Consider the following 24,188-nt stretch of genomic DNA (forward strand, 5'->3'; position numbering starts at 1 on the left):
AATGGAATTAAGACAATAACGTAATCATGCCAGATTAACTGAATTAATCTGCTCTATTTCACCTTGTTCATGAGAGAAGCTTGTTTACAGTTGTAGTCAAGATACTGTTTTAACAGGTTTTATCACTGTGACAGTCATGATGTAGGCCTACATCACAATAAGCCCCAGAACCTGTTTGTTTTATGCTTTTCATGCCTTTTTATTAAGATAGGAGACAGTAGAGAGACGACAGGAATTACTGGGAGGAGAGAGGAGAGGGTAGTGAGAACGGCAAAGGACTGTGAGATGGGAATTGAACTCGGGTCACCGCGTCTTTAGTCGCTCAGATGTTGGGAGTAAATGATGACAGCTATGTTCATCCAACAACAGTCGCTTAATTTAACACCTCAGTCACTTAATTGGTTACATTCTTGTCTTCCCCTGCACCAGAGTCGACACCATTGCGACCAGCTCTCAGCTCACTCAGGGCAGGTCTAAGGAAACATGGCCTTGTCAATCAGCCATCGTGGGAGGGGCCTGTGAAGAACTATGTCATTCTGACATGAATCTCAGAACAGCCTGATTTGAGAAAGGGGATTTTAAAATAGGGACGTTTACACACACATCCAACACACATTTATGTTACAACAAAAGTGAATTTTGATACTTTTGAAAAAGCATTAAACTTTGGCAAAAACTAGTCTTTGATAATCTGTAATTATGCAAGTGCAAAACCTAATAATGGCGGAGCATTTTAAGTTATTTTTGCTGTTATCAGGAAAAGAAAATGCAAGTGATTGCGCCGGCGTCTCCTTCGACCCAATGCAAAACGTGATTTTAAAAGACAGAATATTTATTACTACATTTGTAACATAAGTTAAATAATTATGTTGACTTTAGTAACTGTAATAAAATTGCACAAATTTAAAATGTAATGTGTTACATTACTGAGTTACCGGAAAACATAATTACATTACAGTAACGTGTTATGCCCAACTCTTATTGAAATCTACAGATAATGCCAGTACACACTAAATATAGTCATGCAATTTTGATGTTGGTAACAGCCCACGTAAAGATAATTCAGCAAATAACTGCAAGTGCAAGTTTTAAACAGAGCGGCGACAACGAGGCAAAACTGATTCAATGCAGCTTTAAGCCTTTTTGACCCATTTTTCACACAAGTAATGCATTCATTGAAAAACAGTATTAAATGTGTTATTTTATTTTATTTATTACATTTTATTATTTTTATTAACATGAAACTAAATCTGCCTCAAATGACCAAATATTAAAATATTTAAAATGAAATGAAATTCATTTAATAATTGAAAAAAAAAAAATTACATGATTATGGTCTCCGGTCTATTTTGCCTCTGCTCTTGGTAATATGGGGGTGGTGAATGAACATATGGTAAGATATATTAATCCAGATAATCAAAGTTAAAACCAAATCCATCTAAGTGGTCTGTGTGGGCAAACACTGACACATATGAAGAAAACATTATGAATACAAAATGAAACATTCCAAAACCCAGACAGGATCTGAAAAGAGTGTGCAGAGTAATGAATGCATTAACGTATTCTCACATATTGGTTATAAGACATTGCCATATCCTTTGATTGTCATAAATTAGTCGAATGAATGAATATATATTCTAGCTTGAGGTTCTGCAAATGCCTATGAGGGAGCCTAATTATAGCACTCTAGCATGTACTTATGCATAATTGCCTGCTCACATCATGATGAGGTACATGTGATAAGATACAAAGTGGAGTGTTAGTTCTTTTCAGAAGAGCACCCCCCACCCCATAACCACCTACCAATGCATCCACCAAAGCAATGTTATTTTAGTAAAATCCAGGTACTATTATAGTTTTTGTTAATATTCTGTTAAATTATACAAGTTTTAGTATTGTTTGTTTTTGTTGTTTTTATTAGTTTTGTTGATTTTAAATATATAGCCTACTTATTACATTTTATTTCAGTTTTAGTCTTAGTTTTTTTTTTTGAATATCAAGATAAACTTAAAGGGGGGGCGGTGAAATGCTCGTTTTCACTCAATATCCTGTTAATCTTGAGTACCTATAGAGTAGTACTGCATCCTTCATAACTCCAAAAAGTCTTTAGTTTTATTATATTCATAAGAGAAAGATAGTCTGTACCGTTTTTTCCCAGAAAAACACGAGTGGCTGGAGGCGTGACGTGTGGGCGGAGCTAAAGAATCACAAGCGCCAGTAAGCTTTTGCGTTGAGAGCGTTTGGAAGCTGTGACATTACCGTGAGGGAAGAACCAACCAAAACAAACCATGGTTAACAGTCAGATTTAGACTTATATTTATGATCCAGAATCAGATCCAGAGGCTGAAATTTAACAAGAGCAGCATCAGCAACGACGTCTCCATGTGGTATGTACTGAAACTGTATATATTTGCTCAGCGGTATTGGAAAATGACTAAGTTCCACTTTTTTTTTTAAGCTGTACATGTGGAAAGTGCAGTTTGATGACAACATCGCATGTTGTTTACTTGATGTGCTTACGCGCCGATAGCTAAGTTAACAACACAGAGATATTTGAAGCAGTTTTACTCATCGCCTGCAGTTCCAACACAAGATCGTGACCCTTTTTCGTTGGGACTGCATTATGCTTAAGAAATAAACGATATGCAAATCCGGCGTCAAACTAGGCCTTGTTTGTAAAACAAGCATCTTCGAAATGCAGGGAACAAACAAAAACACTTGCACAACTCCGTTGATGCTCTGTAAAAATAAACTCCATCCACTGGTCCCTTAATGCTGTTTTTCTTTTGGTATTTGTGTATTTTGAAGTGCCCAAGACAACAATAGGCCAACCATTCATGTTCATTACTGTTACACTGACACAGCGTGTCTTCAAAGCAGGCGCAGCACGATGCAGCAACATTTCAACAAATAATTTTCAAAATCCTTCCTTGCTCACTTTCTTTTCTCTTTTCCCACTTCTCTGCAGCCTGCACCAGTTTTATAGTGCCGCATCTTAATTTTCAAACATCAACATACGCGACTGAAACTTTAAGTCAGTAAAATGTCAGGATGAAATATTCTAGGAAAACCCATATGCTGGTCTATTTTTCTGTCATTGTTTTCATGGTGATAATCATGATGACTCACAGGATGTAATTTTTGCACTAAATAGGGAATTGTATTTGAAGCATCCGAAGCTTCTGAAATGTCAACGTAGCCCTGGCATTTTAACTACTTTTATCTCTTTTCCACAAAAAGTTGGATGCAGCCAGTGTGTCTATGCCATCACTGTGGTAACTGTCACTGGTAGGGTATAATCTGGCACTGCAGACCGTGTGTGATCTGTGTGTTGCTCTGACATTCAGATAGCAATCGCGCAGCCTTCGCGCTGTGCATCTCAACAAGAGAAAAGGCTAAACATTCTCGAATGAAATCACGACTGGCTAATTATATGATAATGCTTTTTGAAAGATTTCAGATTAGATCAAAGGTTCTGTGGTCATGTAAAATAATTCAAGTATCCGTGATGAAGATAATTTAGAAATGGTTTAAATAATTGTAACCTACTGTAGTATATTCTCAATTAGCAATATAAAATACAAATAGGAACACTAGCAACAGAAAAAGCAACTGTATATACAGCACTACTTTCATTTTGTAGGCTATACAAATGCAACTGGTCCCATCTTATATCTCAGTTATCGATTATAGAGAAAATGACATCAGAACAGTTCAGTAGGCCTTATTATTACGTTAATATTACTAAAGTGTTCGTCTAGTTGCAAGGCCTTCTGTTTTATATTTTTTCTAAATATTATAATTCAACTTTATACATTGTGATAGCATTAATATTCCATTTACCCCTTTAATAAGCACGATAATGTAGTTTACAGTCAGGAGGTCATTATCGTAAAACAAACCCATTCAGGGTGAGTAAATCTAATGTTTATTTTGTGATAAAGACCTGCTGGCTGTACATTATCACTTACATAATCGATACACAATCAATACAACCAACACGCACTTCTCAAATCAGCCTCTGTTGTTGTATTTCTACCATCTGCGGTCAATACATTATAAAAACAGTAGGCTACATCCACACAGAGGAAAACTCATTTTTCCTGACAGTGAAATGCATATTTAATCTCATGAATTTAACATGCCAAATGTTCACTTGTGTGAGGGAGTCATTTAAAATGTAAAGAAATAAAACGGGGGTCATCACATTTGTGACTTCTTTAAAACATGGGGTTGAGTAGTTATAATGTGCTTCCCTGCCATTAATAACTGACCAGCACTATCCCATCAATTGACATTCAGAGAATGACACGATCAGTGAATGACGCAGTCAAAGTTGTTCTTCTGTCTGGCTGAACGTGAGTCATAATGCCCCAGAGCAGGTGTATGTTGTCAAAGGGTTTAATGATGTGGCAAGAGATGCAAACAGTGCAATAGAGGTGTGCATTCTCCATGGTGTGAGGTGGAAACTCCTACCAAGACTCATCTGGGTGTGGGTAATAGATCCAGCTGCATATTCTGTAGACGTATTCTGTGCATAATACAAAGACTGATATGCTTCACCAAGTCTTCATATTAGAAAAAAAAGAAACATTAAGTTCTGCTTGCAGAAGGCCATCTCAGTTATAAAGAGAACTGATTCAGCCCATAGGAGCAGGGAGCATGGCGTCATATTTCTTTAAAGTCTGCCTGATTCAGAAGAGGGTATAAAAATGGTTTCAGATTTCAGGAAGGATAATAACTGAAGTTAAGTGTGTTCTTTTTTTTTTTTTTTTTTTTTGATCCTCATTTGTTATAATGCGAGAGGCAATATGACTGCTAAACAATATACAAAACACAATAACATGAACCCTCGTGTTCCTTAGCTGTTATCTATTAGTGTAACATATGGATTGTCAAATATTATTTTGATAAGATTATGTGGGCCTCTCAGATGTACCTATGCTGTCATGGACACCAGCCAAGCAATTAAATTGATAAATATTTATCAAACGTCCATCAAGGTGCTTCTTTAGAGCAAACTTACACTATGCAGTGTTCAGATGATGTTGTTGTGAAACTGAAACTGACAACAGTATCTTTGTAAAGACAATAATGTAACCAATAGCTTTCAATCCCCAGTAAACAATGACAGATGTTGAAAAATTGGCCCAGACCTGTTGTTCCAGAGATTACTCGCACTACTCGCTAAGACTCATTAGCTACTCATAAATTTATCAGCCTCACCTAATTGTTTTTGTTTTACAATCATAGTAATATCCTTCATAGTATAACATCTCTACAGGAAATTAGAACAGCATTTCATGATAATAAAGAGAAATATTTTGAGTATGGCAATATTTACTCAGCATTGTTAGGGTGAGCAGGGTGACTGATAAAGATGGAAATATTGTGATTAATTATTGTTTGAATTTTCCTTACTCAAACAAGCATGAGACAATAATCAGTATTATTCCATAATGGTGGAATGATAACTTTTCTGAATCATATTTTTTGAAACAGGCAGTGGTATTAAATTGTGGAATAATACAACTAGAGAGGCTGTTCTCTTCACTTAAATACAAAAGCCCTTTACAACAGTTTTCTTGCTTCATTGATTGTAAGTAACAACACTATTGCAAACATGTTTAAATGTAATAAAAAAAGAGAAATGGGTGTGTGTCTTCATTTTTGGGCACTGTTAAAAACATTCACTTTCGAGATGAGGATTAAAAACATTTGAACACGTATTAAATGGAAGAAGTATGTTATGTTTTCACAGGTGGCATAGGATTTCAACCTGTGAAAACACTCTCTTATCTGTAATATGTGAATCACTAAAATGACAGGGCCAGCTTTTTTACAACCATAATGAGCAGTAAAAGGATTCCTCACACACACAAAAATAAATATAAATCAACACTGATAACTTCTGAAATCACAGCAATGCATTTAAAAACAAAAATTGCTTTTGTTCAAAATCATTTAATGCATTTGTATTTTGTCCCCCTCTCTAATACAATTCAAATTCTAATGTTGAACCTACATTCTCACAATAAGGAAAAGTGAGAAAATGTCAGCACAATTAAGACTCTATTAATAAAAGTGTGAAGTACACCTCTTGCTTCACTAGGGAGTGCCATTTTCTATATACATCATGCTCACAGAGAGTAATCCAGTGCAAAAGATGATTTGCTTTTATTTCACGCTATCTATGGCTGAATGGGTTGAAAGACCCACCTAGTGACAAATAAATCATTAAAGAGAAGACAAGTGTATTGTGTGACATGTCTTTCTACTTTGTAAGTTAGAACCTTTCACGTTATTAGTCTCAAAGTTTTTGCCATTTAGCTGTTTAAAAACATTTATCTGAAAATGATTTGATCTGCCTATGTTATTTCAGTTGATCATTCTCCCCCTTGCATCTTATTAAGAAAAGTTCAAGCACCAATGCAAAGTGATAATTAGATTGTGTTTATCACATTCAGCATCACAAAACATGAATCACTCTGCATTTTGCTTTCACACTTTAAAAGATGTTTAAATGTTAAAATGACAGGGGTGAGAGTCAAGACAGTTTGAGGTTAACACTCTCTCTGCACTCTACTTACTTCATTATGTTCTTAAGTATAGGCCTTAAGTTATTATGGGTTTTCAAAAAGAAAGTTGTGAAACAGGAAGGTTAACAACTTTAAATTCTCAGCATTAATCAGCCATCATCTGCTTCCGCACATCTGAGTTTTATGGCATGCCATGTCCTTTGTGAGTCACTGGCCCATTTGTTTCAGACTGCAGAGTTTAATCAAATGCTTGTTCACTGGAGTCACACCATTAGGGTCTCCGGATGTCAGGCCTTAGGGAAAAGAGGTGTCACTAGTGGTAATGGATTGCGTTTTCACCTTCAGCCTTTCGTAAGTTTACTCTGTATCTTCACCCTACCCTTCCCAGGGAGACCTATTGATTTCCTTGAGAGAAAAAGAACAAGATGAGGACAAGCTGATACAAATCTTTATTTTCTCAAAGCCGATTTCCCTACTTGTATAATTTTTAAGCAAGAATTGTTCAGAGAGTAAGGCGTGTCATTGACTCTATATGAACATGAATCTAAAAACAAGTTAACAAGTTTTGGTTCAATTTTGATTTTAAGGTGTCCCTGTTACAGTGTAATTACAAATGTAAGTAATGACTAACAAGAATTAACAACATGTATTTAATGGGGCTAGGGTTTGCTTTAGGGTAAGTTGCATGTAATGTAAACAAGTAACAAGAAACTGTCAAATAAGTATTTCTACTTTCTAAATTTCCTGTTAAATTCTTGCTGTTTCTTTTTAATTAATTGTTACTATTTCTGAGTGAAAATTGTTTTTACACCGTTTTTTTCAGTGTGAATCATAAAAGAACAGATCATCTGTATTGTTAACAGCCAGCAATTAAATAAATTATTGCTAGTATCACAGGAACTCAATCAAAAATAACATGTACAACATGGCCATTTAATTAATTAATTAATTAATCTATTAAAATATGATTTATATGTGGCATTGTTTTGGAAATTAAACAGACTGAGAATGAAGAGTTAGGGGGAAAAATATCTACAAGGCTGGAGAAAATGGTCTTTAAATTTACTTGGTAGCTAATAACACTGTTAAAATCACGGAAACTCTTTTAGGAAACCATGTCACAGCATTTCCTCTGCTGCAGCAGCTTGTGATGTGAGTGTTGTCCATGGTGCTGAAGTGAGCGCTGCAGTCAGGAAAATTTGACTCTGCAAAATGTTGGCAGGTGTTGGCAAGTGATAATTACTTTTCCATATTTCCCTCATATTCCCAACACGCGCATTATTTGCAGTGATCGACAGCGTCGCACATGACAGTTACTGTTCGCTGGACCATTATTAAACGACACCCCATCCAGATCCAGCCCTCCCATCCGCGCGATATAAAACCAACATCTGACGCCTCCAGTCATAATAGATGTTCGCGCGCTGAGAACGAGAAAGAGCGAAACACCAACAGCGTTTAGAAATGGCCAGTTTAAGTGAAGCCAGTTTTTGTCACTGTGGATTCCTCACATACCTTGTGCTGTTCTCTTTTTACATTTCAATAGCGTCCTCAGTGAGCCTTGACTTGTCTCAACTAAGAAACAAAGTTGCAAAGATCAAAGTTAACCCGAGAGGAAGTTTATGGGCAACAGGTGAGATGCATACACGACTTATTATTGTACTACATATTTAGTGACTTTTACCAGGAACAGAAATGTGATTTGGCACTTAAGGTCATTTTATGGGTAAGAAGAGTGTTGTGGACAGCGAACGCTTGCCGACCGAGGATGACTCCACGATGAAAGCCGTCGAGGCTGCCCTGAATCCCCAGCAGGTCGAGCCTGCAGACCTCTTCCAGGAGATGCTGAGGATCGCGCTTCAGACTCGCCTCGACTCTCCAGAGATCCGCGCTAAAGTTCCGGTAAGAACCGAGACTGGATCTTCTGTTCATTTTGAAGTAATTTCTACTCTTGTCTGAAAAGAATATGAGAGATAATATTCTTCTGTTGTAAATAGTTTTCATTAAAATTTTATTTAAATTTATGTGTTTGTTTGACTTAAAATGTAATTAGCGCAATTCTATCAACATTGTATAATCTGACGTAGGCTAATCAATATAATGTGATTAATAATAATCAATGATTAAATATAATCGACAGATGATTTGCATAAACTGTTTCTTGTCGTTCTAGGGGACTGCAATATTAATGAAGATATTAGACAGCTACATCCAAGACAATAAAAAATAATGACTGCCATCGGCTGAGATCTTCAACGTGTTTCATTCACATGGAAATTGTAATCGCTTGTTCATCAACTGTAATTTTGTTTCTTAACTAAAACTATTAACCACCTGCATGTCACAAGAAATGCAACAAGTTATACTTGTATATTTATTTTTAGAGGATGTCCAGAATTTTTTTTCCAATAATTTGTATTTAATAAAGAATTAATTAGTCAAGTCAGTTGCTCCTGCATGAAACTACAATGATAAAAGTGTCAATTTTTGATATCTAAATTTCTATACCCAGTGTAAGTATTTTTATTTACAGTATTTAGCCTATGTGTATTTTTTTATTAACCTCAACAGCAGGTGAGTGAATGGTTAGGATTTAGAGAATGATTCAGTGGGTTTTCATTGTAGAATTCAGTATTCAGATGGTAACCAAATGTGTTTATATATATATATATATATATATATATATATATATATATATATATATATATATATATATATATATATATATATATATATGAAAACTGAACACGTTACACACAGTAATATATTGTAAGAAAACATCAGAAAGAAATTACATGGGTGAGAAAAGCAACACTCCATAAACTAAAAAGTGGAGCAAAGCACAACTTTATAATCTGTTATGTCTAATCTAATGCAAATCTAACTCAAAACTAAAAAAAAAAGATTATTTAACCTGAACAAATAAAAAATCTCAACAAGTTCATAAAGTTATAATGACAAAATGCTAAATTTACAAGAACTAACATAAATGACAAAATAAAAGTTAAGTTATAAATGTTCTGAAACACTGAAAGACTATGCATAAAATGAACAACACAAGATAAAAACTAATACGTTGTTCATTAGCATATTCCTGTCTTTCCCTGAGAACTGAATATGATTCTTGTACAAACATTGTGTGCAAAAAGTACCTGAATATCAGTTAGGGTTAGGTTAGGTTGCCAAATGTGCTCTAAATATGTACAATACTTTGCCAAATTTAAGTCTGTGTTTGTCAACATGAAAATTAGTTGACCATAATTGTCTCTGACATAAATGAATCAGTGTTCAAACTGAGGGGGAGCTGGGGGGACCCAGACCTTCAATAGGCATTGAGGGACCCCCTCCATAACCCCCAAAAATATATGTTTGGGGTCCCTTGGTTCTTCAATAAAACTATAATACTTGAAACATGAAATTATTGAAAATGAAAATTACATAAAAGGATTTGATTGCTGTATTTAATTTAGACCAGCTCATGTTTTATCTTATTTTATAGCGTTGCTCATTATAATTAATCACACACGATTCTGTTGAGATTAGGAATGTTGTAGTACTTTACTGATTAAATATAAGAATTTGATCCAAAAGATAATGCACACTTCTAGAATTAAAATGGCTTTATAAAAGTAAAAATGCCCATAAAGGGTAAAAATGACTGTAAACTTGTTAGAAAAGATTAATTTCTGTCCCTGCTGTAAACTGACTATGCAGAAGAAGATCAAAAACCCTTAGGAGTCAGCTGTCCATGGCAGTCCTGCAGCACGACATAGTCTACTCAGCAAAATATCATCTTATCATTGTTATCAATAAAATCCCAGAAAATTGCAAGGTTTAATTTTTTTTTCTATACTGCATATGCCTAGGCTAGATATTTAATTTCATTGCTTAGTGATTGCTAACTTCTTTGCTTAGTGATTGCTTGGTACACCTAATTCACAGAGCATCGTAAACACTTTTATCATAGAATTAGGTTTCCACTGATAAGAGGATAAGACAAAAAATATGAACCATATATAAGATTGATTGATTGATTGATTTGTTGATTGATTGATTGATTAATTAATTGAAAGGGGAGTTTGTGTGTGTGTGTTGGGGGGGGGGGGTCTATTTAGGGGGACCCAAGAGCTTTGACAAAATTCAAACACTGAAATTAATTATATAAGCTTTTATCTTGTAGACAATACAAATGATAACAACCATCTTTGACCTGCCTTTTCTCCATTTAGTCAACACAACACATCACAACACATTTGTCTTTCATAGTAATATGATCAGGTAACCAAAGAAATAGGTATGATGAATGTCATAAAAACAATTATATTTTGAACAGGGTTTCTTTGACCTTTGAACTGAGGAGAGGTTATAATTGTACATGTTGTATAAGAAGCCTGGATGAATTATTGTATTCAGTTTTATTCAAGTTTTTTTTTTTTTTTTTTTTTTTTCAAACGTGATTTAAAAATATGAGCAATTTTAATGACTAATACATCACTTTTATCAGCCTATACTACCTCACGTTTTGCATAAGAGGGGAGTAATTGTTGAGGTGGATGTGCAAAATCTGCCCGTATATTTTCCTTAGATTTGCTGTTCATGATTTCATGCATTTCTAATAGTTAGAAAGGTGGATTTAATTTGACCGAGGGAACACGGGCTGTTGCAGTTTCTTAATGCCAGCAGTAGCAGGAGAGTTACGCATTGGACTGTCGCCGAGAGAACAGACAGCGCAGCTCGCGATATTGAGGTCAGAGGGACACGTGACTGGCGCTGTCCAGTTGGATGCTCTATTGACTTGCGGAGCCTCACAATCGCACGATATGCATCTGCTATTAACGTGAATTTCTCTCCTTCGATTAAAATATATAGCCTGGCCTCGGCGTGATCATGGGACAATGTGGCGTTATTTCTTCGAAGACGGTTTTAGTCTTCCTAAATCTGTTTTTTTGGGTAAGTTGCCTACAGTATGATAGTTTGAATGAATGCAGTGGAGGGCGGGCACTATGGCATAGCTGTACAGGGATGCACAAGCTACTGCGAATGAGCTGTTGTTAACATGCATACTCGACAGGCTTTCAATGAACAGAAATCCTTCATGATTTTGACTAAAAGCATCACTGAATGATTCCAAGCGCAGTATTGCACATTGGTTTTGTCTATTTTGTCCCCATTTGTCACGTCAGAGCACTAGCTACAATATATTTGGTTAAAGGAAAGAATGTCAAATCACACAAATGAAAACTCAGCTTTTAGGCTTAGCATACACGCAATAAAAGATCCATATGCTATAATTAAATCTATTCATTAAATAAGAACTACAATATCGTCTGTAATAGCAAAGAGAATCAAGACTACACCTTCCAGCTTCCTTGTATGGAGATTTTTGTAGAGCAGGAATAATGTAACACTTGTTTTTTTTCCCTGAAATTTTGTTCTGGTTTTTGCTTCATTTATTCTCAAAATTGTAAAGCTATTTTTTATTTTTTTGCCTCAAACAACATTTAGATATTAAAAGTCATCAATTGTGTTAAGTAAATTTATATCTATATTGAGTTTAATAATGAAACTGGAATAATATGAATAATATGATTGTTAGAGCCAAAATACCTAAATAGTTGTACATGGAATATGGACCTGTTTTGTTGTGTTTTCTCCCATGTGCTCTCCGTGACCCAGTTTTTTTCCTCTTGTTGATTTGTCATTTGATTCACCTGTGTCTTGTAATTACCCCTCGTTGAGCCCTGTATTTTAGGGTTGTCTGCACCATGTTTCCTTGTCCTGTATTGTTCATCTCCTGATGGTCCTACGTGTGTCTCCTGTCTATCTTGTGTAACCCTTGGTTTGTCTATTAAAGACTATTATTCATGAATCTCCTGCTTCTCCATGTTCCTCACTCCTACACAGTACGCAACTGCGACAAACCTAAAACACTATACAGGTGCTGGTCATATAATTAGAATATCATCAAAAAGTTGATTTATTTCACTAATTCCATTCAAAAAAGTGAAACTTGTATATTATATTCATTCATTACACACAGACTGATATATTCAAAATGTTTATTTCTTTTAATTTTGATGATTATAACTGACAACTAAGGAAAATCCCAAATTCAGTATCTCAGAAAATGTGAATATTGTGAAATGGTTCAATATTGAAGACACCTGGTGCCACACTCTGATCAGCTAATTAACTCAAAACACCTGCAAAGGCCTTTAAATGGTCTCTCAGTCTAGTTCTGTAGGCTACACAATCATGGGGAAGACTGCTGACTACTCCGAAAGACAACCATTGACACCTTGCACAAGGGGGGCAAGACACATAAGGTCATTGAAAGAGGCTGGCTGTTCACAGAGCTCTGTGTCCAAGCACCTTAATAGACAGGTGAAGGGAACGAAAAGATGTGGTAGAAAAAAGTGTACAAGCAATAGGGATATATCCGCACCCTGGAGAGGATTGTGAAACAAAACCCATTAAAAAATGTGGGGGAGATTCACAAAGAATTGACTGCAGCTGGAGTCAGTGCTTCAAGAACCACTACGCACAGACGTATGCAAGACATGGGTTTCAGCTACTGCATACCTTGTGTCAATCCACTCTTGAACAACAGACAGCGTCAGAAGCGTCAAGAAGACAAAAAGGACTAGACTGCTTCTGAGTGGTCCAAAGTTATGTTCTCTGATGAAAGTAAATTTTGCATTTCCTTTGGAAATCAGGGTCCCAGAGTCTGGAGGAAGAGAGGAGAGGCACACAATCCACGTGTTTGAGGTCCAGGGTAAAGTTTCCACAATCAGTGATGTTTGGGGTGCCGTGTCATCTGCTGGTGTTGGTCCACTGTGTTTTCTGAGGACCAAAGTCAACAAAGCTGTATACCAGGAAGTTTTAGAGCACTTCATGCTTTCTGCTGCTGATCAAGTTTATGGAGATGCAGATTTCATTTTCCAACAGGACTTGGCACCTGCACACAGTGCAAAAGCTACCAGTACCTGGTTTAAGGACCATGGTATCCCTGTTCTTAATTGGCCAGCAAACTCGCCTTACCTTAACCCCATAGAAAATCTATGGGGTATTGTGAAGAGAAAGATCCGATATGCCAGCCCCAACAATGCAGAAGGGCTGAAGGCCACTATCAGAGCAACCTGGGAAGTGCCACAGACTAATCGACACCATGCCACGCCGCATTGCTGCAGCAATTCAGGCAAAAGGAGCGCCAACTAAGTACTGAGTGCTGTACATGCTCATACTTTTCATATTCATACTTTTCAGTTGGCCTAGATTTCTAAAAACCCTTTCTTTTTATTGGTCTTAAGTAATATTCTAATTTTCTGAGATATTGAATTTGGGATTTTCCTTAGTTGTCAGTTATAATCATCAAAATTAAAATAAATAAACATTTGAAATATATCAACCCGTGTGTAATGAATGAATATAATATACAAGTGTTTCACTTTTTGAATGGAATTAGTGAAATAAATCAACTTTTTGATGATATTCTAATTATATAACTAGCACCTATATATTTTAATATCATAATACACAGTTCCTTTTCGGGAACTCGAGCTGCGTCGTAAAACGCTTTGGGGGAACGTCCCTGACGAGACCGACTCTGAATATCGTGTGCAATCTGTCCAATGGACGAGCGTGACGTCACGGAGCGGGGTGACGTAGCGACCAGGAAGCTATATAAGCACGTGCCGTGCAGCTGGCTTCAGCTTCGCTCTGTCAGCAAGCGCTCTGTGTGTGCATGTTAAACAGTCTGTCCCGTTGGTCCTATTTATTGTTGTCTGTCTCTTAGCCATAAAAAGATCGCTAATACAGCTCAATAATGCCTAAATCAAAGCAAAAGACCAAGTATATGAAGGGCGATTCCAAGCCGCGTTACAGATTGTGTGTTCCTCCCTGCCCTCGCTACATCACGGGTGGGGATACACACAATTTGTGCGTGGCTTGCCTGGGATCGAAGCACGCTGAGTCGGCTCTCGAGGGGGCCGACTGCCCGCATTGCGAGCGATTGCCAATGCGGGCGCTTCGATCCCGGAGGGCTCTCTTCGAGGAGGGAGCCTTCACCAGCGTTCCTCGCGGTGCTGGCCCCGCTTCTGCCGAGGCAGAGCGGCTGCTGCACTCGTGGGGTTCGCAGGTGGATCTGTCAGATGGAATGGAGACGGGCCAGTCCTTATCTCCTTCCTCATCTGCCAGATCAGGCGCCCAAACCCTGGGTTCGGAAGCACGCTCGTCGGTTTCTTCCCCCCAGGGCGAGGGATCAGTTCTTCGCCTCTCTTCCTCCGAGGAGGTTGACGTGGAGACTGTTGCTGGGGATTCGCCACCCCTGTCGCCCCAGTATGAGGAGCTGTTGGAGGTGGTTACACGTGCAGTTGATAAATTAAAAATCGAGTGGCCTGCAGAAAAACACACTGAGCCGCAGAAAAGCAAGCTAGATGAACGCTTTCTGCGGCCGAGGCAACCACCTCCACGCCGGAGTCTACCATTTTTTCCCGATCTCCATGATGAGTTATCGAGATCGTGGAAACACCCGTATTCGACCCGCCTCTTTGGCCCCGATTCACTATATTATGGCAACGTGATGGGGCTGGGAGAGCGGGGTTATAGGACGTTGCCACGGGTTGAACAGACGCTCGCGGGCTATCTGTCACCCGGCTCGGCATCGTCCCTTAAGGCTCCGGCATTGCCCACTAAGCCGCTGCGAGTTACATCATCGCTTGTGGGCAAAGGTTATGTGGCAGCAGGTCAGGCTGGGGCTTGCCTTCACACCATGGCAGTCCTTCAAGCTTATCAGGCCGACCTGCTGAGAGATATCGATGAGGGGGAGGGGATTAAGTCTGAAGATATCGATGAACTCAGAAAGACCGCTGATCTCTCCCTCCGCGCCACTAAAGAGACCGCTCGCGCAATTGGGCGGTCTATGGCAGCCTTAGTGGCCGCGGAGAGGCATTTGTGGCTGACCCTGTCAGAGATAAAAGAACGAGACAGGGTCTGCCTTCTGGACGCCCCGCTCCAAGCCTCGGGCCTGTTTGGCGACACAGTCAATACTGTCGTCGACAGGTTCCAGGAGGCACACAAGCAGGCGGCGGCGTTCCAGAATTTCCTCCCTCGTCGCTCTCGTGGTGCATCTGGGCGGGAGATCACCACGCCACATACCGGCTCCTCATACCGGGAAGCGCAAAAACAGAGTGTCGCCGCTCGTGTTCCCCCACGTCGGGACCGAGGACCCCAGCGACGCTCTGAGTCAGGGACTTCCAGAGTTAAAAAGCCCGATTTGAGAACAGTTATCGAGGCCCGGAAGTCCTCGACGAAAAGATCCTGACATCAGGGTCCAGAGGGTAGCCCCTACTGGGGTAGAGCGCGGTCCACCTCAGTATACGGTGCCCGCCTCACCTCAGTGCCCTCAGGAGGTCGGCCTGCCAACCCTGCCAGAGTTTCAGGGCGCAGCGGCCTCCAGCGAGTACTACTCCCAGCTATTTCCGCCCGTGAGCGCAGCGGAGCTGGGATGCTCGCCGCCCCTTCGGGGGCCTCTTACACCAGAGGTCAGTCTCGAGAGACTGATTCCCTTAGTAGATTATTTAGCAGCGTGGAAGCTACTGCCAAATGTATCTCACTGGGTCCTGCGTACAATAGAAAAAGGCTATTGCATTCAGTTCGGTCATCCACCACCGAAATTCAACGGGGTTACACCGACTGTGGTCGGCCCCCGGCAGGCTCTGGTTATGGAACAAGAAGTGAAAGCCCTATTAAGGAAGGAGGCCATCGAGGTGGTCCCTCCTCTAGACAGGGAATCCGGATTTTACAGCCGGTATTTCATAGTTCCAAAGAAGGATGGGGGGTTGCGTCCGATCTTAGACTTACGTCTCCTGAACCGCTCAGTTATGTCACTGAAGTTCAAAATGCTCACTGTCAAGCAGGTTGTAGCTCAAATCAGATCCGAGGACTGGTTTGTCACCATAGATCTCAAAGACGCATACTTCCACATATCCATCCTTCCACAACACAGGAAGTTTCTGAGGTTCGCTTTCGGGGGCAAAGCTTATCAATATCGAGTACTTCCCTTCGGCCTTGCACTCTCACCCCGCACGTTCACGAAGTGTGTAGATGCGGCTCTGGTATCCCTCCGTATGCAGGGCATCCGCATTCTAAATTATATCGACGATTGGTTGATCCTAGCTCAATCAGAGCAGATGGCGGTTCGACATCGAGATGTCGTTCTCGCACATATGGGGGAGCTGGGTTTGAGACTAAATGCCAAGAAGAGTGTACTTTCTCCAGTTCAGAGAACCACCTATCTAGGCGTAGTGTGGGATTCGACCACGATGCAGGCACGTATGTCTCCTGCGCGGATCGAGTCGATCCTCACATCAGTCGAGAGAGTCAAAGAAGGCCAGTCACTCACTGTCAAACAATTCCAGAGATTGTTAGGGCTGATGGCAGCTGCGTCCAACGTGATACCTTTTGGCCTGCTGCACATGAGACCCCTACAGTGGTGGCTCAAGTCCAAGGGTTTTTCCCCGAGGGGAAATCCACTTCGATTTATCAAGGTCACGCGGCGATGCCTTCGTGCCTTAGACATGTGGAAGAAACCTTGGTTCTTGAATCAGGGCCCGGTGCTGGGAGCTCTTCGTCGCCGTGTAACGCTAGCGACAGACGCGTCCCTCACCGGTTGGGGTGCGGTCATGAGTGGCCACCCTGCCCGCGGTCTGTGGAGTGGTCGCCACCTGACGTGGCACATCAATTGCCTAGAGATGTTAGCAGTCTATCGAGCATTAAAATATTTCCTCCCAGACCTGAGAGGTCACCATGTGTTGGTGCGCACCGACAACACATCAGTGGTCTCTTATATCAATCGCCAGGGGGGTCTGCGCTCACGCCCCTTGTACAAGCTGGCATACCAGATCCTTCTCTGGTCCCAGGGCAAACTCCTCTCGATCAGAGCAGTGTATATTCCTGGGAGATTGAATGTGGGAGCAGACATACTGTCGAGGCAGGGGCCGAGGCCCGGGGAATGGATGCTTCACCCCGAGGTGGTGAAGCAGATATGGAGAGTGTATGGCAAAGCTCAGGTGGACCTCTTCGCGACTCGAGAGACATCGCAATGTCCCCTCTGGTTCTCTCTAGTTCATCCAGCTCCTCTGGGACTGGACGCTATGGTACAGACCTGGCCGAGGCTTCGTCTGTACGCTTTTCCCCCTATCGCTCTGCTCCCGGGAGTTCTGGCGAGAGTACGCCAGGACGGGGTCCGTCTTCTATTAGTAGCCCCGTTCTGGCCGGGCCAAGTATGGTTCTCAGATCTAGTCTCGCTCCTCGACGGCTCTCCGTGGGAGATACCGATCAGGACAGACCTACTCTCACAGGCGCAGGGCACGATAATTCACCCTCGCCCGGAGTCGTTCAAGCTGTGGGTGTGGCCCCTGAGGGGGCACATCTGTTAGCAGCAGGTCTCTCAACTGAGGTTGTTGAGACCCTACTCCAATCCAGAGCTCCCTCTACGAGGAAACTGTACGCCCTGAAGTGGTCATTCTTTACTTCATGGTGCAGAGATCGCCTCCTTGACCCTGTTAACTGCCCAGTTGGTACAGTTCTGGAGTTCTTACAAGCTAGGCTCTCTGCGGGGTTATCCCACTCCACCTTAAAGGTGTACGTGGCGGCCATAGCTGCTTTCCATGTCCCTTTCAATGATCAGTCAGTGGGTAGACACCCCCTAGTTACACGTTTCCTCCGAGGTGCACTGAGGCTGAGACCTCCAGTACGGTCCCGTATTCCCCCATGGGATTTGGTTGTGGTTCTAGAGGCTCTTTGTAAAGCTCCATTCGAGCCAATACAAGATATCTCAGATAGACATCTGACACTTAAAACTGCCCTGTTACTGGCAATCACCTCACTAAAAAGAGTTGGAGATCTCCAGGCCCTCTCGGTGGCCCCTACCTATCTAGACTTTGCCCCTGGTATGGCCAAAGCATTCTTATACCCTCGAGCGGGTTATGTTCCAAAGGTTCCCTCTGTAACGCCACAACCTATCGTACTGCAGGCCTTTTGTCCTCCTCCCTTTCGGGAGCCAGACCAAGAGAAGCTAAATTGTATGTGTCCAGTGCGAGCACTGAACGCATACGTCCACAGAGCTGCCCTGTGGAGAAAGTCCGACCAATTGCTTGTATGCTACGGTCCTTCTAATAGGGGTTCTCCTGCCACCAAGCAGACCCTTAGTCGTTGGATAGTCGAGGCTATCAACATCTCCTATGAGTCCTCTGGTATTCCCCCCCCCTTTGGGGGCCAAGGCTCACTCTACTCGGAGCAGGTGTGTCCCTCTTGGACATCTGCAACGCTGCGGGGTGGTCCACGCCCTCTACATTTGTCAGATTCTACGATCTTGATATGCGAGCCACTCCGGGCTCTTCTGTTCTCTCGTCCTAAGCTGTGCTCTTCGGATACACACTAGGCAGGGCTTTGGTAGTCTGGCAGCGTTGGCATATCGTTCCCCAAAGCGTTTTACGACGCAGCTCGAGTTCCCGAAAAGGAACGTCCCAAGGTTACGCATGTAACCCTAGTTCCTTGAGGGAACGAGACGCTGCGTCGCAGAGCCATACTCCCGGCACCCCTGCCGGCGCTTGCTTCCCTACTCGAAGCTGAAGCCAGCTGCACGGCACGTGCTTATATAGCTTCCTGGTCGCTACGTCACCCCGCTCCGTGACGTCACGCTCGTCCATTGGACAGATTGCACACGATATTCAGAGTCGGTCTCGTCAGGGACGTTCCCCCAAAGCGTTTTACGACGCAGCGTCTCGTTCCCTCAAGGAACTAGGGTTACATGCGTAACCTTGGGACGTTTAATTGTAACAATTTTAATAAAACACTAAAGATAAACTTGGAAAGAATGTCAATGAAAAACATTTTAAAATCTAACATATTCCACATTTTTGTTTTTTGAGAATTAAAACTGCTTTTAAATGATTTGACAGATTGAATAAAATTATAATAATGAAAAAAATAAACGAACTAACAATTTTTCTGTTGCACCTTTCCCAGGCTGCCGCAGGTATACTGTGCTACATTGGGGCCTATGTTTTCATCACTTATGATGACTATGATCATTTTTTTGAGGATATCTACACTTTTATCCCTGCCATGGTAATAATTGCTGTGGGTACGCTTCTTTTTGTCATTGGTTTCATTGGATGCTGTGCCACCATTCGAGAAAGCCGCTGTGGCCTGGTCACGGTAAACTACAGTCTGATACCCCTCATTTTCACATACATAGCTCTTATGATTTTTCATGCAGACTCTTTCCTGATTGTTCTCGTCTGATTTTTCTGCAGTTCTCGGCAGTGCTGCTACTGGTATTTGCCACAGAGGTGGTTGTAGTGGTGCTTGGCTATATTTACAGAGCCAAGGTGGGAAATAATTAAATGATACGTACATGTGCAGATGTTATTGTTATTGTAAGTGTTATTGTTAAAATATTGAAACGTCTTTTTTTTCTGAAAGGTCGAGGCTGTGGTCAATCACTCTATTCAAAAAGTATATAATGAATATAAAGGCACCAACACAGATGCTCCAAGCAGGGCCATTGACTATGTCCAGAGACAGGTAAGACCGTTAGTTCCTTGGTCTCTTTCTCCCAACCATTTTTCCATCTCTCTAAACTAATTTTCTTACAATCTTTAACTTTTAGCTTCACTGTTGTGGCATTCATAACTACTCCGATTGGATGAACACTTACTGGTTTATTGAGTCCAAAAATAACAGTGTGCCATTGAGCTGCTGCAAACCCACCATCAGTAATTGCACTGGGACGTTAATGCGACCAGGAGACCTCTACCCAGAGGTAATACCCTCACACACTTTCTACAGACCTTCAGTCCAAACTATTAAATGATAACTAATTAAGTCTAACTGAAGTCAGAGGTCAGAAGTCAGAAAGAGCTTTATTACCTATAGTATGTTTACACATACAAGGAATTTGACTTGGCTACAGGAGCTTCCAGTGCAGAAGAAAGTACGGGCATATAGTGCAAACATATATGATAGTGCAGACATACATAGGAATTACACAGTAGAGGTGGAATATAACACTAATAACATGTAACACAAACTGAACTTCTTGTTGCAGGGCTGTGAAGTTCTTGTAGTAAAGAAACTCAAGGACATTATGCTGTACGTCATACTGGCTGCATTAGCATTCGCTGCCATACAGGTAAAAAGCTTTGCGGTGCAGGTCAACCACAGTCATACACTTAAATTAAGTGGTCGTTTGTCACGTAAGGAGTGGTCTATATAATTTTAACCGGAAGTGAAAAATAATGTAAACACCACGTTTTTTTTCTTCTTCGAAATCAGCTAATCATAGTAATTACTTGGCTACTAAATAAATAATAAATATTTGGACATGAAAGATTGATCTGAGCTTCAATTATTTTCTAATCTTTCCTGGATATTTGATAAAAGTTTCTGTTGAGACATAAATAGTTCTACTAGTTCTGCTACAGTAGATGGCGCCACTTTGTAGGCGTTTTGTAGGAGACCTTTGCGAGACATGAAAGTAGAAAACATTAACATAAAACTGAAACTTCTCTGGTTGTGGGGGAGCTTGAAGGTCCAACCACATCCTATCCTAATTATAACTAGGCCAAGCTCCACCCGTTTGTTCTGCAGAGGTCCACCCATTTGACCCATTTCAATCTGCAGTGAGCGTCACTTGTCTGATTACAAGTTCATTCCCAGATATACAACACAAGATGGCGATATTACTCAATGTATTTTAGTGTGTGGCGCTGTATTATTATGATTTTTTTTTCTACTGAAGTCATTACATGGATAATATCAATTTATTATTTTAAAGTGAGTTTCTTGACTTACACTTTTTAATATATATATATCTGACCCAGGTTTATAGAAAAAAAGTGACTAATAATCATGAATACATGATTTCTCTAATATAAAAGTTGTTTCATTTTTTTATTATTATTATTATTTTTTTTTTTGTAAAGACCACCAACAGTAAGATCCAGAAGAGAACCAATTATACATATTTTCATTTATGAAAATTTTATTTCAAATTCAAGGTGAATTAGGATCCGGGAAATAAAACAAGTGAGTTTTAAATGTTAACTTGAAGACACATTTATCTCAAGAATATTAAGAATTGCTGCTGTCTTTGACACTGGTTGTTTCTCTTGTTGTTAGGCCAAGCATAAAAGTAAAAAAAACGAAATGGTTGTTTTATCTTTAAAAAAAAAAAAAAACATATACTTTTTACAGATACAAATAAGATGTAATATTACAATGAATACTATAATTTAGATACTATATTATATTCTCAGAAATTGCTGCTAAATTAAATTAAGTTTATGTGTTTTTTATTTTTATTTTATGACAAGGCAGGTTATTGTAGCACAAGAACCCCAGAGTTTTTAACCACTTAAAAACGTTCTTTTTACATGTTTCTCCTCGTAATCTCGTAGTTATGTATATTTTAAAAACTAGAACCAGCCCTATGCTCATTAGCATGTCTGAAATGATGTCAGATGACCCTTCTCACCAATCCAGTAATTATCTTCAAGTAGGAGGTGGGAAAAGGGAGGGTGCGTCTCAATCAGTTCCTAGTTCACTGTCTCAATCACAAAATCCTTCCAATACACTGGAATTTTAGCTCTCCAATAAAATACAATATTTACATTATATACATTTTAAAAAGCGTGAAATGTGCATTATACTCATCATAGCTCAACTCAACACACATCATAACAGGGGATAGAAGTTTTGAAAATACAAACCGTGATTTCATTGTATTCAAACATAAACACATTGTAAGACAGCAGTGAACATATATCTAACAAATGGGATATGCAACATTTTTTTTAATTAATGCACTTTGTTGTTGATAAATAATATGGGCATTATTGCCTGCTTGATGTTCATAGTTAATGCAGAATATTTGAAATATGTTCTCATAATTTCTAATGCCAGTATCCAGCATTATTTTGACCATTGTTTCCTTTTCTCCACACAGATGCTTGGGCTGCTGTGTGCGTGTGTGGTCCTCTGCCGCAGAGGTCATGACCCCGCCTATGAACTGCTTGTCAACACGGGTATAGATGCCTGAGTGGTACCGCATGGCATCATGGGAACGGCTGGTCCTCCTAGCCAGTGTACTGTACATATTTCAACTGAATCAGGCTACCACTTTTCTACACTAGTATTAAAACCAGTTTCAATACATTTGTTTGACATAAAATCAAAGCTTTGACAGCTGGAATAGCCTCACACCGCTTTAGTTGTGAAGAATATGTTCCTAAAAGAAGTATTGAATTGTTTCTTTATTCTCAGCACTACTGATGTTAGAGTCTGATGAGCAGAAAATCATCATTCATTTGTTTATTATATTGTAAACTTTTTACACTAATTGATTCCATGTGTCATGGTAATGTGATATAATGTGTTATTAAGTGGTTGTTAGGCCAAAGACTGAAGTCACTGGTTGACATAGTTTTCCCTTGTTTACAGTACTTGTTGTAGAAGTAATCCCTTTGAGTTATAATGAAGAAGAAAGATTGTTCTGTTGATTTAAATTATTTTCTGACAACTTTCCTTTATTCTGATTTAGAGCTTATCTTTAGAGAAATATTGTAATGCAAAGGGTTTAAAGTAAATCATTTCTTTTAAATCTACCAGCAGCATTAAACTTGCAATTAAAAACAAGGATACGTAACATAAAGCCAGTCAGGTATTTGGCAGTAAAACAATCAAAAGCGCAAGTCTAACAAAATATCAAATTTAAACTGAGCATTTGAAAATTCACTAGAATATCTATAATTTCAGTTTATGATAAAAAGGCTTTTTTTCTGGAGACTTTTATTTCTTAAAATGGTTGTGCAATGCCTGGGACCAGCAAAAATATTTAATTAAAAAAATTTACTTAAAATTCATGCATTTACTTTTCAAATGAACAGTTTTTTGAATGCCACTTTAATGGAAGTGTTACTCTGAAAAGGTCACTGACATAAAAGCTCAATAATACTCACACTGTAGCATGAAAACACTCATGTTTTACACATATTTATACATTATTTAATAGATTCATGCTTTTCATTTCTCCCAGCAGAAGTATAACACTAACTACAGAGTACCTATTGTAATGTATGTTGATCTGGGTCAATAAATCGAAGAAATTTTAATTATCCATTAAGTGATTGTTTTTTTATGTATCATATTGCACATTAAGACTGTATTAGCTCTGTCCATTCAGACATTTAACTCAGAAAATCTAAAAATAAATAAAAAATATTCATACTTTTCATTTTCATTAGTTATAGTTTCTCCAAAAATCACTTGACAAAACAAACACAAGCTCTCTGAAAACACTTTTGAGCATGACGTAAGAAAATAGTTTTTAAACATTCGTTTAAAATGGCTTTGATCAGTGTATTTACTTAAACTCTGCAGGAGGACACTAACAGCAGTGAACAAAATGTCATGGGGTTTTGGAGGGTTTGGCTGTCAATAAATTAACTTTAGCTTCCTGTGCATAATGTGTGGTGTGAAAATGAAGGGCAAAACAAGAACTGTTATATTTTAACCATTAAAAAGATGCATACTTTTTATTGCAATTTATTTTCAGTGTTTCCATTTACTGTTGAGTACATTTGC

General features: G+C 39.6%; 2 protein-coding genes across 2 annotated transcripts; both read left to right on the forward strand.

The window, feature by feature from the left end:
• The first annotated feature begins 7,966 nt into the window (after positions 1-7,966).
• Positions 7,967-8,973, forward strand: LOC128016314 (neuromedin-B-like). The gene is made up of 3 exons (XM_052600800.1): positions 7,967-8,172; positions 8,254-8,441; positions 8,713-8,973. Exons 1-3 carry the CDS (start codon positions 8,004-8,006, stop codon positions 8,767-8,769), a joined length of 414 nt encoding a protein of 137 aa, XP_052456760.1. The 5' UTR covers positions 7,967-8,003; the 3' UTR covers positions 8,770-8,973.
• Positions 8,974-11,312: 2,339 nt separating this feature from the next.
• LOC128016983 (tetraspanin-3-like) lies at positions 11,313-23,723 on the forward strand. The gene is made up of 7 exons (XM_052602003.1): positions 11,313-11,489; positions 19,569-19,760; positions 19,859-19,933; positions 20,028-20,129; positions 20,215-20,367; positions 20,653-20,736; positions 22,552-23,723. Exons 1-7 carry the CDS (start codon positions 11,427-11,429, stop codon positions 22,642-22,644), a joined length of 762 nt encoding a protein of 253 aa, XP_052457963.1. The 5' UTR covers positions 11,313-11,426; the 3' UTR covers positions 22,645-23,723.
• Positions 23,724-24,188: the final 465 nt, after the last annotated feature.

This window comes from Carassius gibelio, chromosome A7, assembly GCF_023724105.1.
Source record: "Carassius gibelio isolate Cgi1373 ecotype wild population from Czech Republic chromosome A7, carGib1.2-hapl.c, whole genome shotgun sequence".
NCBI classification, from domain to species: Eukaryota; Metazoa; Chordata; class Actinopteri; order Cypriniformes; family Cyprinidae; genus Carassius; species Carassius gibelio.